At 41.8% G+C, this 19,353-nt stretch overlaps 1 protein-coding gene across 3 annotated transcripts; it reads right to left on the bottom strand.

Annotated features, from left to right (window-relative positions):
* Nucleotides 1-834: 834 nt before the first annotated feature.
* On the bottom strand, nt 835-17,741 carry LOC6596043 (protein kinase DC2). 3 transcript variants are annotated; one of them, XM_026989676.1, is made up of 8 exons: nt 17,555-17,741; nt 11,963-12,699; nt 3,918-4,086; nt 3,663-3,772; nt 3,342-3,587; nt 3,095-3,276; nt 2,282-2,359; nt 835-1,446 (listed from the first exon to the last, which is right to left on the bottom strand). In XM_026989676.1, the coding sequence occupies exons 2-8, from the start codon at nt 12,612-12,614 to the stop codon at nt 1,321-1,323; spliced, it is 1,563 nt and encodes a 520-aa protein (XP_026845477.1). In that variant the 5' UTR covers nt 12,615-12,699; nt 17,555-17,741; the 3' UTR covers nt 835-1,320. The 3 variants fall into 3 exon arrangements, with proteins under 3 accessions (XP_026845477.1, XP_026845476.1, XP_026845478.1); XM_026989675.1 differs by lacking the exon at nt 17,555-17,741 and adding an exon at nt 16,787-17,513; XM_026989677.1 differs by lacking the exons at nt 11,963-12,699; nt 17,555-17,741 and adding an exon at nt 4,288-4,428.
* Nucleotides 17,742-19,353: the final 1,612 nt, after the last annotated feature.

Genomic DNA, 19,353 nt, shown 5'->3' with positions numbered 1-19,353 from the left:
TCCGCTAATAGGAAGTATAGTGGAAGCCTAAAACAATAAATTTAGAGAATATACTGAATATTTCTTAACTCTCATTACCCTACTCCTAACACACTCTGCTACTTAAATCCTGTTGATAATTCTAGAATTGAAAAGCATGCAAAAATACAGAGAGAGCAAGGAGAGAGAGAGTGAAATGGTTCTTGACGCAAAAACACCCCCGAAAACCCTTGAACACGTTCGGCGCATGCGTTAGCTTTTGGTTTGTGTATTGGCTAAAGCTCACCATAGCTTTAGCTATGATTATGGTGAATAAATAAGAATTTGAAATTTAAAAGCATTCAAATACGCTCTCGGGAAATGCAAATAAAAAAGAATATGATCAAAATGATAAAAAGTGAAACAATAAATATTCTGGGAATTCATTAATACAAGCAATATAAAATAAATATAAGTATATACTAGTATTTGAGATATTTTCATCATAAATAATACAGAACCCCGAAATAAACGCAAGGGGAAACGTCAAACAAAGATCAGGCTCATCAACGCTTTCAGCAGACTGACTCGTGTTCCTCCAACTGACAGATTTACTGGACGAAAACTAATCCCCCGTAAACTTAAAGAATATAACACGCAAATATGTATATGTATAAAGAATGAGAAGAATACAAAGCAAGAAAGATATGCTGTCGGATATGATACGTTATCGTATTATATAGTGCATGGTATGTACATATTTCGATTTTGTTAATAATTACCTGACATCGACCCTTAGCAAATGTATAACTTTACTCGGCCTTCATTTATCTAAGGCAATGATTATGATAAGTATTTTTAAACACACGACAAATGTTCAATTTTATATCACTTTATTCAACGTTAACGTTTTACGTTAATATTTTCATGGTTGTTGTTTAATAGTACAGTTTCTACTGTAATGTAGCTATACTTTTATGGGTGGGTGTGTGTGTATTGTATGGGGGCGGGGATTGCTCGAAATCTGAACATTTAAACAATTAAATATAATAATAATAGAGACGTCACACGCTAGAAATAACATTACGGGTATAAACTTAGGCTTATTGTACATGTATGTATGTATCTTTTTTTATATATATATGTATATATATAGTCGTAGATTATAGTAGGTATAGTTTTATGTATGTATATGTATATGTAGATGTATCGTACCGTTAGATATCATTGCTTTAGCACAGCACTTTAAACACTTAATTGCCAGTATAAATAATGAATGTTCTTGCCATCGCAAAATTATAACAATTTTCAACAGAAAACAAAAAATAATTTCAAGAAATCAACGACAATTTATTTCTTCTTTTAGAAATCATTAAAGTACTGCAAATCTCTTTGGTCTACTGCCTTGGCCGGCTTCCAATCCTGCTCGGGATAATCATCAAAATTTTTCGTATCCCCATCATGATGTACATCGGGCAAAATTGGTGGCTAATAAACGAGACAAATTCAAGGGTAAATAATTATTATTTTGATTTATAATTTCTTTTAATGATTGTATATTTATGGGTTTTGTAAATTGGTACTAAAGGGGTCCGAAATAATAATGGAATATGCATACAATCGTTGGGGAATCGGGGTATCTGATAATTATGATGAAGACAATCCCCCTATAGAAATCATATTTATCCAGAAATCAAAGTGGAACTTATAATAAATACACTTATGTGGATACTTTATTCCAGTTCAATAACTTTGTAGCCTGCCCATCTGTTATCCTTATATGGTTTTAGCAATGAAAAATCTCTCGATAAGTGCAAAAATCTGCACAATCTGTTACGATCAATTCTGACGCATCTCGCAGTGTCTCTCACGCCCGGCTGGAGGCGTAGATTTTGGGCAATTAACGCCTCCTTATGGGCCCCCCTTTTGTTACATTTCACTCGCACTCGCCTTTGGAGCGTTTTGTTGCGAATGAATCGGTAGATTTATGGGGGCCAACACCCACCCAAGCACCCAGCCAGCCATTCAGCCAGTCAGCCAGCCAGCCGAAATAGACGCTGCGGTCATTAACTAAAGGCATAGCTAATTTTCAAAACTGATTTGTTTATTTGCTTTTAATTACGAAAATGTATAAAAATACATTTGCTAATTCAGAAAGCCCTCCTCCTTCTCCTCAAACAAAATGGGCCAAGCGTGTGTCGCGAAAATCAATATAAAATGGTTATTATTATGAAAATTGCGAAACAAGAGACAGAGGGGATGTACTGTACGTAGAGAGTCCATGAGAACAAAACAGGCCATAACAGAACAGAATTGGACTCACCTTTAGTTTCTTGTTGTAGACGTCATTCCAATTCAAGTGCTTGAACCAGCGATGCCTCTTCACGTCATCGGCACCGTTCTGGGAAGGGGAAAGCATGGAAAGAAAGAAAACCAAATATTAGACGTAAATAACGTTTTGCACTTTCGTAGCTCGTGTTGCGAAACGCGCGACAAATCTATTAACCAAAACCAACAACAACAACAACAACAAAACGGACAAAACGGACGGAACAGAGTAGAAAGAAACAAACTCGCGGAAAAAGAAAAATGATTTCGACAGAATTTATTTAGCTAACTGACAACGAGCATGTGCAGATCTATCTACGAGATCCCGCGATCTGCGATCTGCGAACTGCGATCTGCGATGTCCAACAATTAATGGTTGATATATGCATTTCAATTTTTAATGCCAGCCAGCAGCAACAAAGTCCCCTGCCCTGGCCATCCAAAACAAGTGACAAGTGTAAACAATTCTCTATAAATACCGTATTTAATAAGCCTGCAAATTTCAACAATTTTGTTGCCAAAATATGTGTGCTCTTTCCGAGGGATGGGATGGAATAGGGGCTTGTCGGAAGAGTTTCACAATCGAACAGGTGAAACCAGAAACAATCAAATAAACTTATGACAGCTTTGAAAATGTCTAAAAATAATTTTGAGTACTCTACATAAAATATAAAAGGATCTATGATATTCTATGAAACGGCAGCTGAACAAACTTTCCTCTTCCTAACATAATTGATCTGGCAATAATCGTTTATTTATTCACATCGTATGTTAGATCTTCAAGAAGTTCGCCTTCTTTTCCTCTCACCTTCATGTTGCCCAGTCGCTTGGTTCTATCATTCACCAACAGCTTCTTGATCAAGTCTTTAGCAATGGGATCCATATGACGTTCCCATTCGATTTTTCCACTCAATATCTTTTCGTATATGCCAAAGGGCTGCTCATCGTAGAATGGTGGATAGCCCACCAGCATTTCATAAATGAGAACACCTACAATAAATGTTATCAATTATTAGTTAAATCAATTTGAGTTTTTTATTTTTGATCTGACTTACCCAATGCCCACCAATCCACGGCCTTGTTGTGGCCCTTCGATTGTATTATCTCAGGTGCTATATACTCGGGCGTTCCGCACAAGGTCCAGGTGCGGTCCCTTAATTTTTTGGCAAAACCAAAATCTGTGATTTTCAAATGGCCATCGCGATTGATCAGCAGATTCTCTGGCTTCAGATCACGGTAGACAATCTGTAGAGAGTGTAGGTACTCCAGGGCGCTGACGATCTCAGCCGCAAAGAAGTTGGCTAAACGGATTGGCAATAGATTATGTAGCCTGGAGTTCGGGAAGGAATCAGAATATATGTAGGTTTTCTACTTACAAGTTTGACTAGTAAATTTGCCTGCATTACGCAGATATGTGAACAGCTCGCCGCCGCAGACATAGTCGAAGATCATATATAGGTTTGAGTCATCTTTTGTGGACCATTCCCTAGGGGGGAGGCGAGAAGGAGATATGACGTTAATGGAATCACAGAAAGGAAATTGACAAGTGAATTTCCCTCTTCTTTTGAATGATTTATTGTTGATTGTATGTGCACTTATGATATATATTTCCTTGGATATATTGTACTTACAAACTGATGACAAACGGATGTCGTATTTCGCGCAATATATTCCGCTCGTTCTTGACGTGTTCAATCTGCTTTAGACGAATGACTTCGGTCATGGCCAAAATCTTCATCGCACAATACTTCTCCGAAATACGATCGCGGCATAGGCACACGCGTCCAAAGGTGCCAGTGCCTGAAAGGGAGAACAGAGAAAAGGCATGAGTAGGGTATCAAATGTACATATGTTTTCCTTTCCGAATGAATTCAAGCAAAAAAACCGCAAACAAGATTCTTAAATATCGGGGCATGCCCCATTAAAGTGTTTGTAAATGATATGGCTAATGGTCTGTGTGTATGTAAGCATGTACATATGGGTAGTGCGGTGCATAATTACTTTTTTCACTTTTGAGCACGTTTTGAGGTTACAAAACCAAGCTCTTGGCTGGGCTTGTCTTGGCTTGGCTTGCCTTTTGCTGGGGTGTTGCCTTACACGCCCAACAGATTTTCTCAACCTTGAATTTTTAATTGGGCTAACGTCCGACTTGCGGGGCGAACGAATGTGACCAAGACTGAGGAGAGTAACTGACAGAAAAGGAAACGTGGAACGTGGAACGTGCTAGCATCTCTCATTACCTCGTACCTAAGGCCAAGACCGAGAGGAAAATTTCTATTCATTTTCTCTCTGTTTCGTTTCGCTGTTTAGCGAGTAATGGCATGGCGAAACAACAAAACTGCTACAAATTGATTTGTCTTATAAATCAAATGCCGAAACGCAATCATTTTACCAATGAGAGTGGGGAAAAGTTTTCCTTTCTGCAGATGCTTTTAGTTTTTCAGCACGTTTGCTGTTGGATGCTGATGCCTGATGCTGATGCCTGATTCGATGTGTTCGATGTGCTCTTCATGTTCCCATTCGGGCCGACAATAATTAGCCATGATTTTCAATGTAATAAAGCAAGAGTGAGCAGATTATTGAACTCGGCCACCAAATATCGGCAGAGCCGCTACAATTATTGGATGTGCCACGTGCGTACCTCCCCCTCCGCCATCCCATCCTTCCTCAGGAAATTATACAAAAGCGGGAACCCGCCAGTAGGCGTGGGAAGTGGGTAGTGGGTAGTGAGTAGTCGGGTGTGGATAGTGGGTGTGGCCCCTCTATGGCCGGCCCCATATGAGTGCACCTGTTTAGGGGGTGGGCCGAAAGCATTACACGTGCAAATCAAATATGAATCTCAGATGTTGTAATTAATGAATTTTGTGCGCCTTTGTTGTACACAAATTGGTTTCTCGATTACGTAGTCGGAATGAATCAGCAACGAAATGGGATTATACATAGGTGCAGGGCTTACGGCGCGAGGGGAAAGGTGATTCGAAAATGATTGCTGATGTTTGCCAGAGATGTAACGAGTCAATGATTCGAAAGTTTTTCCAATTTTTATTCCAAAATATAGCCAAAGATATTTCAGAAATTCCTATACCGTTTTCTTCTCTCAATGATAAATAAAGAAGAATTTAACCAGAGAAAGCCCCCATATCGAACTTTGGACAGTCCTGGCCGCATAGAAAAACAATCGAAAATAATCAGCTCATAATAATAAAAAATATACACGATATATATTTTGGGTGGAAAGGCAATATCTCTCACTCCATCCAAACAAGATGGAAATAATGTTGTTTAGCAATTGCTTCGGATTCCAATTCTATATTTGGATAAACGATGAATAAATATGCGAAATATGCCAGACGATATAAATCAACCAGATATAACTACATCCAATGAGGGATGCTTTTATGGGTGAAGATCGTATCAGACCGGAGCGGAGCGGAGTGGAGCGGGGAACCCCCCCCCCCCCCCCCCCCACTCAAGCGAGAACTACTGCAGACACTGGCATCCATTCTGCATGGGCGTGGAGGGGGCTGTGGAAAGTATGGAAATTATTTCCCGTTCGCAATGTTTGAAAAAATATTTGGGCCGGGCAGGGCAGGGCAGCAGATCTGCAGTCATGCATGGCACATGGCCATCATGAAACAATAACAAAAAGTAAAAGTTTTCCACAGGAATGTGGGTATAATGATTTGGAAGAAAATAGTTTCTTTTTAAATATTTACACATTTTAATGGTGTAGAGTTCGACTGAGAATGTTTAATGACTTGGGGACCATTGGGGCATTCCAGTAGGGGGTTCTGGTGTCCTAGATATTAAACATTTGATGATTTAGTGCATTATCCTAGTCTTAGTCATAGCATTTACAAGTAACCGTAAAAGCAATCCCTACTTTCTGTTTCCAGCTATTTTCCACACACTCCACTCCCCCGTGTGAGTGGCATCTTCAGACTCCGCTGGTGCTTGGCACCACTCAAAACGATCTTTTAGCACCTCATACACGAGCCACTTCCAGTGCAGTTTCGTCTAGCATAAAGGAAAGTGCTTTTACCGACAGTTTAACTGCTGCAAGTGCCGCTACTACTGCCCCGTACTGCCCTCCGGCACAGCACCGCGCACCTGACGCCGAGCCAGAGGCAGAGGCAGAGGCAGAGGCTGCTAAACACCGTCTCTGGCCAAAGTGAAATTGTGACAGCTGCAGAGCAGACAACCAACAAGCGGCGCAGACGCATGTGGATGTGGATGCCACGGCTCCAGAGCCAGAGCCAGAGCCAAAGCCAAAGCCCAAGCCAGACGAAGGCACAGACACTAGAGAGCAAAGCCAGTCAACAACAATTAAAGTCTGGCTGAGTTGTGGCCAAACCTGTTGTTTTGCGGCAGACGCAGACGCAGACTCCTTCATAAAAGTTGCAGCAGCAGGCAACAGCAGCGGCCGGCAAAAGATGCAACTGGGAAAAAGTGCGTGAAAAAAGGCGAAGAAACATATTTTACATAATACATAAAACTTTCTATTTAACGATGCGATGCGATGCCACACCAACTGACCAGAGACGAGAGACCAGACCCCAAAGACGAGAGACAGGAGACAATTTCATGTGGCGCGACAGCGTTCATGGATGCAATGCTGTCTCTGGCTCTGGCTCTGTCTCTGTCTCTGATGGATGCCTTTAATTTGCCCAAAAATAAATAAAAATCATCTCAGCTTTTCATGAATTTGTGCCAAAACAAAAACAACAAAAAAACGTTAAAATACTGTAAATCGCGGCATGTAAATGGAAAATGGAAATGAATAAACGACCCCCTCCTGGTATAAACTTGGCACACTTTTGCGATTTTTGCTGCAGCAGCTGGCGTTGCAAGTTAAATAAAGTTAATTGCGTTTCATACAGTTCCATTTAAGCAAAGTTTGTTTAAAGATGCATAAATAAAGGAACACTGACTGAGGGAACGAGGTAACGAGGGAATGAGAGACACGGGGAAACAATGCAAGCCATGGAGGCCAGGTTAAAAATAATCTACTAGCAAGATGCTTAAGTTTAAACAACATCAAGTCCACATTGAGAACTGATCATAAAGCTTTTGTAAATAATAGCAAACAAAAGCAGCAAAAAGCAGCGTTTTTCAGGTCACTCGATGAGTGCCGAATGAGTAAACTAATTAATGACAAGGAGACTACTAATAGAGGCTGTCTAAATTATATTTCCCACTTAATGCACACTGACAATCCCTCAACACAAACAGAGAGCCATTGCCAGATTTCAGCTCTTGGATCATCTGCGTGTACGCTGATCAATTTAGACACAAAATTCAAAAGAACTGCACCACGGAAGTCGCCCACTGACCCACAACCACAGGGACAGGCACAGCCACAGCTACAGCCACACCTTGCCCCATCGAATTTCCATCCGGTGACATCTCCCCCCTCCCCCGTCCCCCTCCCCATCCCGCACTGCTCATAATTTAAGCGATTCATGACATTTACAAAGCACATGTTCGCCATTGGCCAACAACCCACCTGCCCGTGCCAGTGGCAGTTCCTGTTCATGCTGTTGCTTCTGTTGCTGCTGTTTCTGTTGTTGACAAGATTTTACACCGCAATTTACAAGCCACAAAAATTGTGACAACAGCAGCAACAGTGGGGGCGGTGGGGGGTGGAGGCTACCAGAGATCGAACATAAATTCAATGTGGAAACTGTAGGGTATGCATGGATGCAGTTCGATCTGCCAGATGCAAGCTGCATTTTTAGGTCACTTTTATTAATAATACAGAAACAGACCAGACCAGAACAGAAAAAAAAAAACTGCTGTTTATAACGCAATTTTATATGCACATTTAATGTTTGAGAGAACGCCGCGACATGCATGCGAAAATAAAGCCAAACCATGGGCGCAGCCCATCGGACGATTCCGATGTGTGTCTGGGGTGTCCCTCCCATACAGCCTCTCGAGTCTTTTGAGCAGCAGGAGCAGCACATGGGGGATGGGGAGAGGGGCACATTCGATCTGGGCATAGTGCCAAATAATAATTTCTATAATATTTGCTTATACGCTCGCTCGATTTTGTTGAAATAAAATTTCGGATATTTGGCTGGCTTCAAAAAGTTTACAGAGATCGAGCGGCGCAGCGTGGTGCGGTGCGGTGCGGTGGGGTGCGGTGGGGTGGGGTGCGGCGGATTTCAAATTTTCCATGGTATCATAAATTTCTTGTTGACTGATTTTGTCTTTTCATGCGGCGAGCAGAGAATGAAATTATTATTATAAATACACATATGCATATACACATATTTACATACATACATATGTATGTATATAGAGTCGCAGATATGTAGATATATTGTTAGAAATGGGCCGCCTGGCACTTAGCAGACAACAAAAAAACCAAGAAGGATGAGGACTGAAAGAGGTAATCCATTTGAACTATGAGTTATACTTTGCAGACGGAACGACGACGACGACACACACACAACTTGTTGTTCGTACACACGAACAGCCACTGGGACATGTGTTTGCTATCTGACAGATACATTTAGCTGCTTGAGATTTGATTGGTTTTTATTATTTAAAAATCAATTTATTCGAAAAGCGCACAAAAGCCCAACAGCCAACAGACACTGACACTCTCCCACCGAATTGATTTCAACTGGAAAATGGCAACAAACTCTGTTGTTGGGCCTTGTCTTTGGGCAACTTTATGTCCCAGCCCAGCCGAATTGTATTTCCAAGAATCGTGCGTAAATATTTATCTTTTGCCAGAAATCTATCAATCAATGCGCCCACAAGTAGCAGTCCGCGGCAGTCCACAGCGGCACAGATGCGGCAGTCTAAAAGGATTGTCTGTCCGTCCAGGTCCGCGATCAGCGGTCCATTCATACAGAAAAGCCCCCCGGGCACGGGGAAAATTTGTCAACTTAATATATTGGCTGTGGAAGGTCAGCAGCGTCTAGATTGTCAGATTGTCAGCGATTTCCGCATGCCATTTGTCAAGAGATGTCTCCCATAAAAAGAGAAAAGTGGGCCACCAAATAGTCACATGGGGGGCTCTTTTCCATTTGCCAAACTTCTCTGATAGATCATTGATCTTTGGGCAGCATTACAGATCCCCAGAACATAGCTCCTTACTTTTCTCCCGGATGCCTTAATGATGACATTGCCACCTGCCACGAACTTTCACTCGCAATCCAGTTTCCCGATAGACAAAGATTTCCTTTTCGAGAGAGTCTATTCCACTTCGGTGTTAATTGCAGCCCCAACCATCGATATGACAGCTCTAGCGATATATTGTGTGTTTATGGCCTTTTTCTTGGGTGTTTGGGTATAGAAAGACATGCAGGCAGAACATGCACAAAACAAGAGCTTGTTTCATTTGTTTGTCCAAGGGAAAAACAAAAGATCTGTTGTTGTTTTTCGAAAATTGGGAAAACATTTCTTGGGAAATTTCCCTCAAGGAAATCCCCGTTGGGTGTTGGTGTTTTTTGTTTTGGATTCCATCACTTGCCATGACTGAATCAGACAAGAGTCTGCACGGGAGAAACCTGTGGTGGTCCGTGAGGTGAACTTTCAGTTAATCAATGGAATTTCATACAAGCATCGAGCGCACTATCAATATTTACTGAAAGTCTTAAGGGGTGGCGAAGGGGCAATGTTTTGCTGTTGGTTCAATGCATTTTGTTCCTTCTTCCCATTCAATATAGCTCTCAACATCCCCTGGTTTTTCCCAATTATGGCTACTGCATGCGATGATGATGATGCCCGCAGCTCCTGGCTATTGTTCTTATGGTTATTGTTATTATCAAAATGGATAGCCGCAAGGGGGGGGCAGGCTGATTATTTTCCGTATGCCCTAATAGAAGCGTGACTCACTCGCATTTTTTCTCTCTCTCTCTGCAGTCCCCAGTCCGCAATCCGCAATCCCCAATCCCCAATCCCAATACGAATCCGAATCCCATTTCCATCCGTACTCCCCTGGCTCTGCCATGTGCGCGTGCATAGCATGATATCCGCTCTGGTTTATTTACTTTTTACGGATTTTTCTTGAAAATCGTACTCAATACCTTTGGCCGATTCCATGTTTGTGTGGCAATTGTTTGAAATTAATGCTAGATTACTCATTCGTCGTGTGGCGTGCTATAGCACTGGATGCTGAAAGCCGATGCGGAAAGGAACCCGCCGGAATTACTCACTCACTCGAGGTGAAAGTTGCTGATTGAGGAATTTCAGAGAATGAATTCACACCGGAAAGGCATTCGAGCATCCTATTCTTGGCATAGGGCATGACTTCCAGAGATCTAGGGTGATCTTCTAAACAGAAAATGGAAGCCTGCAGGCAGACTTCTGAGACCATCTAATGTGGTAGGATCGCGTTCTGTGGAAAACCGATTAATTACTCCCACAACCATTTAAAAATCAGTATAATTATACTTGATTGTTTTTATGCCAAAGGTCGAAGAAATAAATGTTCTTGAGGCAATTACTTACTCCCACATTGATTTTAAGGAACCTTCAATGGATCCCAACTGTTGTTCCGAGCCAAAAACGATCGATAAATAAATGTTTGAAATGATACTTTGAAACCACGACGCAGAGAGCTCCACACGTGTACTCAAAGCTGAATGCAGGAGTAATAAATCTTGAAAACGTCCCGATTTAGCCTCAAACCAAGTAAATATTTATGCCGCAACCGCTTAATGAGATTTTGGAAAACCCCGCCAATGGTGTACTAAACTTAATACAATGCCTAAATGTTTTTCTTTCTTTTCTCTCTATTTTTCGCCATCTCCCACACCAGCGAAGACGTCAAAATGGGAAAACAAATCAAAATATTATGGGCATTAATGGGTTGAGTGTCTATGCGAGAACGTAAGACCCATTCATGATCCTAAACAGAGTCCAAAAATATAGTAGAAGTATACTCGTATACTCGTATACGAACTACACTTTAAATATTTTCTAAATGAATTTTTACGCAATGAGCAATGAGAGGAGAACAATTTCCTTGGCCCCTGCTCTGCGGTGTGTAGATGCTCATAATAATCATAAGAACCGGCCAAACCATCCGACCATCCCCGTGGCCCATTCAATTTGCGTAATCAATAAGAATTTATTTACGTATTTAAAAGGAATAAAAAGCAATAGAAAAACTGAAGCTAGCGTTAAGCTAGAGCAAACATTAGGCCAGATGATGCATAAAAAATGAGGTAATAAATATTTGAAATTAAATCGCGGAACGAAATCAAAGAATAGCAAACAAAATCAAAAGCCAGAAGGGGGGATAGAGAGGGACAAAGGTGTATGCGAATCAATTCTATCCAGATGAAATAACTGCAGATGAAAACGAATTGATTGAACAGGTGAGAAAACTCTTCCAGAAACCACATAATCGAATAATCGAAGAAGTACAGAATCATTGGTGATGTGGTATGGAAGCCGTTTGGGGGCTCTTGGTGCACCCTATGCGATCTATCCTTATGATCTCATCAAAGCCTTGACGCTTAAACCGACCTAGAGCTCGTACTCGTAATGTGTTTTGATAGCTCCACTCTAAACACAAACAAAACACATGGAAATCTCTGGGCAGACAAGTTGAAGGTAGCCCGAGGGAGACCTTAACATCAATCAATCACTCGATGCGATGCCTGGAACCCAATGTAAACAGCTGTCGCTGTCGTAATATATTAGTATGACTTACCCACAGTTTTAATAATTTGGTAGTCGTCCAAGTGATATTTGCGAACTCCCTTGGCCGTCTGGACACTGCTGCTCTCATCGGAGTCATCCTCGTCCTCCTCGTCGTCGGTCTCATTGCCGTCATCCTCCTCGATGCTTTCGTTGGAATCATTGGTAACGTCGTCGCCGTCACGACCATCGCCATCATTCTCATCGTCATCGTCCTCCTCCTCGTCCACCTCATTTTCATGGTCAGCGGAGCTTGTTGTGGTTGTGGCACTGCTGCTGCTCCGGCTGCTTACGTGGCTGCTCTGCTCCGGCTTCGGCTCTGGCTCCTCTTCTTCCTCCTCGCTGTAATCGGATTCCAAAGGATCTGATGACTCACTTGAGGCAACGCTATGGCCGCCGCCACCGCCACCCACACCGTGGCTGCTGCTGCCGTTGCCGCTGCTGCCATTTGCACGGCCCAATTTGAATGTGAACGACGCCTCTGTGTTGGTGTCACTTGCTGGACTTTTCTTCTTGTACGATGACGTCATGCTGCTGTTTCCTGTTCCTGTTGTCAATTTTGACGAGGATCCTGTGCCTGATGTGTTGGACTTGGCTTTGTTGGCGCCGCCACCGCCTCCAGCTGTCAACGGCGTACAGAAGCGGGCGCAAGCGGCTGCGGACATATCTCTGCCAATCCTTGGCTCCTCCTCAATTGTCCTGCGTTTCCTTCTGGCTCTTGCTCTCGCTGGCCCTGTTATGTTGTTCTTCCTGCAAATAGCAATGAACACAGAAATGGCTTAGAATTGGAAGGGAAATTTTGATTAAAAGCTTTGTGTGGAATACGCCTTTTGAAATGGTTGAAATGGTTTCCTTTTGTGGCCAATATCTGCTGATAGATGACCAGATTTTGACGGCTTTCAATTCGAATATCGATGGGCGATAGATGGGCTACTGAATGTCTTATTGAAATCTTTGATTTATCTTATTTAACGCCGATCTACTTTATTTCTCGCTGACAGTCTTTTTGTTCTATACAATTTCCATGAGGTATAGTCCGGACCTATAGTCGTTTAATTAACCAACGGCGGGGCTGATCGGTGATTGGATGGATGCTTCCTTTTGTATTTGGGCCTGACACAGAGGGGAGCAGAGAGGGGAGCTTTTGTGGTGCGCATAAATTGAAAGTGAAATGACATGGCCGCTGGTCAGCAGTGCAACAACAGCAGTGTCCAGCAACAAGTGGGCCCCGTGTCTGTCTCGGGTCTTATCGGAGGACATGCAGGCGGACAGACAACAACGGCATTGTTGATTGTCAGGATGGGAAAATTGAGTCCTATATACCGTGTATGTATGTGTGTTTGCCAAAGGGTTCCTTTTCTTCCATCTCCCGGCACAATCGAGGCGCTCCAGTTAATATCACATACTAATATTATTATTAACAATGAATGCATTCGTGATTCAATTTGATGGCTGGCTGCCTAGCCGGCTGGGTGCCTAGCTGGCTGGGTGCCTGTGCCTGTGCCTGTGCCCGTGCCTTGTGCCAAGTCCCACAACAAAAGAAAGACCAAGAGTGTCGTGTCCCCCCAGACGAGTAACTTAATAGCCGAGACACAAAGGCGCCAAGAACTCTCGACTTGACTTGACTTGATTTGACTTGGGTCTGTCTTGGCGGTGCCGCCCCAATGCACTGATGCATTTAATTTAACGATAGAAAAGTAAAGGAAACGGCCTGAATATGAAAACCTATGGGCCATCTATCTATATGGATGTTCGAATATAAAAATCAATAATCATCTACCAGTTCGAGTGCTTATGGCTTATGGCCTGAGTGGCTTTTATTGTTTAAGCGAGTGCCGGATGAATCTAGGCCAACCAGACAGCCAGACAGCCAGCCAGCCAGCCAGCCAAGCAATACGAGTAGAAGAGCATTCAATTGATTCAAAGATTGCACAAAAAGCAACCCCAAAATGGGGCATCGGAAAGAGGAAAGAAAGAAATGGAAAGGATTGATGAGTGAGTCATTAGCCAATGGCGGGTATTGGCTGCACCAAAGGCCAAGACTATGACAATGGATTCGACGGGACTGGCAGCTGATATTAAAGTCGGGATTAAAATGGGGCATATGAGGAAAAGTCCATAGATTGAATACATTTCGAGGGCAGAGAAATGAAAGAATATGAAACAATCTTCCGCGACTTTCGGTTTTTTTTTGTTCACAGTAAATCCTGCAATATTCCCTTGCTCTTTTGTGTATGATCTTCGAAAATTTCTCAAACATACATACATATGTACGTCAATTGTCTCACATCCCAACCGAAACACAAGCAACAAAATAATTCACCTCACACGCTTCACGCTCTAATGACAAGGCAAATCCCTAACGTTCTGTATAATATACTTAAATAAATACCTATATATACCACTTTGTACATATATTACTGCGCATCAAAAAAAAACATTACTAATACTATTTACAGTATTTTATTATGGAGAAACCTTGTCATAATAGAATGTTTTGTTATTTTTGGTATTCACAAAACAAAAAAAAAAAACAAAAATATTTATTTGATTTTTGCCTTTGTTTTATATTTGTATTTGTATTATTATTACAGAAACCATATGTATAGATTTTATGAACGATCTGTCACTCAGAATTATTTATGTACGAGTTTAACGTTTTTGCACATTTTCGGGCACTAAAAGTGCGGAAATATAACTTAAAATGGTCCGAGGCAGAGTCCATGGCATGGCATGCGATTGTTTTGAGAATAATTTCTCAAAAAATTATTGGGGGGACTGTAAATTAGCCATAGACTACAGCTACAGCTACAGCAAGTAAAAACAGTCGGACACACGGTCGGTAGTCGGATCTTGGATCTATATAGCCCACTCTGAGCAGCGCCCCACCATTCACCCCATTCACCTTGGTGGCTGCCAAAAATTGAAAATGGAAATGGAAATGGAAATTGGGGTCGTCGTAGTCGTCGTCGTCGTCGAGACTACGTCGAGAGCCAAAATGTTAAATTGTTGCTTAATCTTCCGGTGGCCAGCACTCTATTCTGTCTGATTTCGTGAATGGAAAAAGCCCATCGAAAATTGTATACTAAATAATCACATAAATGATCGAAAAGTTTGCCGAAAAGACCAGGTGAATGAAAGTGAAATTAAACATAAATCTGGGGAGGATTTGGAAATGCTACAGATAAATGGCTGTTCCTGTACCCGAAAGGGGCAATGCACTTTTAGTTTCAGTATAATGTTTGATTATTATTTAGAAAAACAAACAGAAGTAGCCTTCTCCCGCGGGGACTTTCCAGATCACCTCATCACTTTCCTCTCTTTTTTTCCCTATTTATAATACGTTTGCTTTTTCATCTCCTGACCATCTTCGCCCCAGCTAATTTATTGCCAAAATCTGTCTGTTTTCTTAAAGATTTTATTTCATTTTCTTTTTTGGGACGATTTTCTCGTTCCAAAAATTATGAAACTCTTCCCCTGACGGTGGCTTCTCTAGGCACACCTCAAATTAAGGCACTTTGATTTATACAGAATATTAGAAAATACTTTTGGGGTAACCAGAAACAAGATGAGATTGCTTAATTTTGTGACTGCTGGCCACTTGAACTCTGATTCCCAGAATTAAATTTACGTTCAATGTTTGCAGCATTTATTAATTCGTTGGCCCGGCCAGCGTATAAATTATGTTATTAATTAATTAAAAGCAACGTGAAACGATTTGTTCCGATACATGCATATGTACATATTACGTATGTATAGGTGTGATATATGGATAGAAGTATATAAAAAAAAGAAGAAGAAAAACAAGCAAGAGCTTCTCATATTTTTATCATCGTCATCGGTGTATTTTTGAACAGAGAAAGAGAATTTGTTGTAGGCGTTGGTGGGATTATTATTAATTTGCGTCCACCAGGAAACCAAGTATCAAGAAATGTAATTATGAATAAGTGCATGCGTTCGTATTAACGATCTGGGTGTTACCAAAAACGAAAATTCATTGCCCATTTCAAGTTGACAAAATACAGATTTTCCCCCTCTCTCTCACTCTCTGGGCAATAAACCCCAAATGGCAATAATCATCAAAAATAATGCCGGCAAAATGTAATCATAACACGACAAAACCCCCTGCCACACGCTTTGTTTCTTGTTTCTTGTGTGCTGTTCTTGTCCTTCGGAAGGGGGTTTCTCGAGCTCATATAAGGGCGAAAGAGATTTATGGATTTGTTTTTATAGAGCAAGAAGTATTTCCTTTCCGCTGTCCTTGTGCTAGTTCCATGGTACAATATTTGGTGATGAAAATACATAAAACTTTTATGGTTTATGCGTATTAGGAAGTTGCGGCAAAAAATTGAAGTGCTGTCCTTGACTTACTCCGAAGCGAGAGAGTTATGGGAGTGAGGCATGAAGAAAGGCTTTATAAATGGGGTCAACTACATGGAACAAAGCGGTTAGACAGAAGAAATGATGGGAGAATAGCCAAAAAAGGAACTCCCACCAAATTGAGATAAACTAATCTAGGAGCAGGGATCCAATGGATAGCCAAAGAGATTACCTAAATGTAGGGGCGGCGTTCCTCTAGAATAGGAAACTAACTAAGACTACGAGCAAGTGCACAACTTTTTCACTCCAAATATGAAAATAAATCATTTCCTCTTGTTCCCAATTAGCTAATTACAATAATTAAATAAGCTCGGCTAATTTTAGTGCTCAAATCATAATTATCAAGCGAATCGGTCTTCACTTTTTTCTATTTTGGAAAGCAAACATGAATAGATTGTTGCTGCTGGCCACTTTTTACACTGCTTCGTACGAGAACGAGTATTAATGGATTACTCACCCAGCTAGATCCCAGCTAAAGAGCCACAATTGCCGGCTGTTTTGGTTTTTCTTAACGATCGCTGGCGATCTATATTCTTGTCTCTCCGTCTGTCCGTCGGTCTGTCTGTCTGTCTGGCTTTGAGTTCTAATTTTTTGCTGGAGCAAAATTTGAACGCTTGCGAAATTGTTAAAAATAAATATGTTACTTTAAGAGCGCACGATTTTCCGTCGATTTTTCCTCTTTCTTCTGCTGGCCACAGCAGCAACAATAATAACAACAACGGAACAAAAAAAAAGCGAAACCCGCAGAAACCGACACAGAAACAAAAATCAGAAATAAACTCAACACTCAGCGTTTTCTCATGGGCTGCTATAGGTACGCCAGATCGACTGGACGACACTGGACCCCGGGAAAGGCGGCGGCGGCGGCGATACTTTGCTTTGCTCTGCTTTGCTTTGCTTTATTTGTGTCACTTTTTTGTGGGCTTATGCTTTTTTGTGCTTTTGTTTTCTTGCGATTCTGTTCGATTCGGTTTGTCGCGCTTTGCTTCTGAAGACAAAGTACCGCTTTAGTTTACAGCAACTTCAAGTGTTTTTTGTTTGTTTGTTTTGGTTTATAGTCAGTCTGCCTTCTTGGGGATCGTGAGATCCGAGACATCTAGAATTTCCGGTTTTGCAGCTTGCAGTTTTTACCCTGTTGCTGTTGCTGTTGCCTTTGCTGTGTCTGTTGCTACTGCTACTGCTATTGCTATTGCTGTTGTTTTGTTTTGTTTTGTTTTGGTTATACCTTTTTTTAGCTGCAAGCTGTAACAATTGCAATATGCAAATCAACCGAAACCGAATTATGTGTAATTAATCAAAAAAGTTGCCACAACGTTCGGACAATTTGAATTTTCGGAGATTTTCCAATGCCGATTTTTCAGATTTGTTCAGATATTTCAGATTATTCAGATTTGATTCAGATTATCTTTCTGTAGTACTTTTGTGGGGTTTGTATTGTTGACCAGCCGCTTCCACGTTTTGCACGAAACTGAAACGTAAAATCTGCGAATCGTTTGCCAGAGCTCTCGTTGTCGGAGTCGGCGTCGGCCCCCACTTGATGGCAATATGGTGTGGCAGTGTGGCAGGGGCAGCAGCAGCAGCAACAGCACCAGCGCCAGCGAACGAACATTGATGATGATGATGGCGATGGCGATGGCGATGACGATGACGCTTTGAGCTTTGGGGGGCTGCCAGAGATGCTGCGAGAGATGCTGTGGAGCTTCATTGGATGTTTGTGTTTGCTCTCCATGTGTGTGCCAGTGCCAGTGCCCATGTCTGGTGTACTGGTGCTGGTGCTGGTGCTGTTGCTGTTGGGCCTCGAGTGTTGTTCCTCTTATGGTCTTAAATGGTTTGGCGGCACAAAGTGGCCAACAGGATCGGTGGATGTAAAAGTTGTCCGTGATAAGGGAGCCCATTGTGTGTCTGGCTAATTTACACAGTGTGTGCTCGTATACCTCTAATATACATACATATATGTATGTATAGACAGACGTCTGAAAATGTTCTGTTTGTTTTTAGTAGACATCATGGCAACAGCAGCGGCAGCAGCAGCGAAGAAAACTCTGGGAAATGTACTATATTTACGAGCCCTCCCAAGTGTAAGCAAACAGCGAATGGCTCTTCAACTGTTTTGGATTTTGAATTTTGGCGTTTTGGGATTTTGGGTTTGGGGTCTGGGTTTTGGTTTGCTTCGGTTCGTCTCGTTTCGGTTCGGCTTGCATGTTTATGTTGATTGTGTTGGCTGTTGTAATCAAGCTTGACAAGGTCAGGCGGCGGCAGTTAGTCGGTTCAGACGCCTGCGTGCCAGAGCCACATTTCAGGTGCCACACACTCGTACAATTGTTTTATGCATTTCAATTTGATGTTATAATTAAGCGAAAGCAGGCACGAGATGTTCGCTTGCTCTGCTACAAAATATTCGTACCTACATAGGTGTGTATGTGTTGCAAGAGTGTGTGTTTAAGGCTGCTGCAGTCGTCCTGCTGTCAAGGGCAAGGACACCCCAGTCACCTGCTTGAGTATGCAATGTGGCATAGACGAGCAGTTTCCTTAGACTGGACGGCATGTCATGGTCTGGACAGGCTGCTGAACAGGAGGTTATGAGTTTGATACTCATATAAGAAACTCAAGAAAACATTCAAACAAACAAAAACACCATTTACATTATTCACACTTACCACCATGCATTTTGAAGATGCGTCAAACAAAAAACCCAGAAACAACAAAAATGGAGAAAGCAGAAACTCGAGGTAGTTAGTTTATTAAATATACATATGTACATACATGCAATGTATGTATGTATTTGCGGACTTACGGGTGCCCCGAGCTAATTCTGTCGACCAGGATTCAAGATTCAACTGCAGTTCTAGTATCCATTCTGCGCCTCACCGAAGCGGATTAAACTGGAGATTGCTCGGGAAATGCTTAAGATCCCGAAGGAGCTGCAGAAATTACAGGATCCACGGCCGAACCAACTTCCAGACAGAACTGCTGCAAGAATAGCCAATTTGATAATTTGATCTTGTTGAAAATTCACAATTTAGA

Source organism: Drosophila persimilis, unplaced genomic scaffold, assembly GCF_003286085.1.
Source record: "Drosophila persimilis strain 14011-0111.01,24,50 unplaced genomic scaffold, DperRS2 tig00000431-arrow-pilon, whole genome shotgun sequence".
Classification (NCBI taxonomy): Eukaryota; Metazoa; Arthropoda; class Insecta; order Diptera; family Drosophilidae; genus Drosophila; species Drosophila persimilis.
Note: the sequence above shows the minus strand (reverse complement) of the source record. Positions and strands in the feature narration are given on the sequence as shown.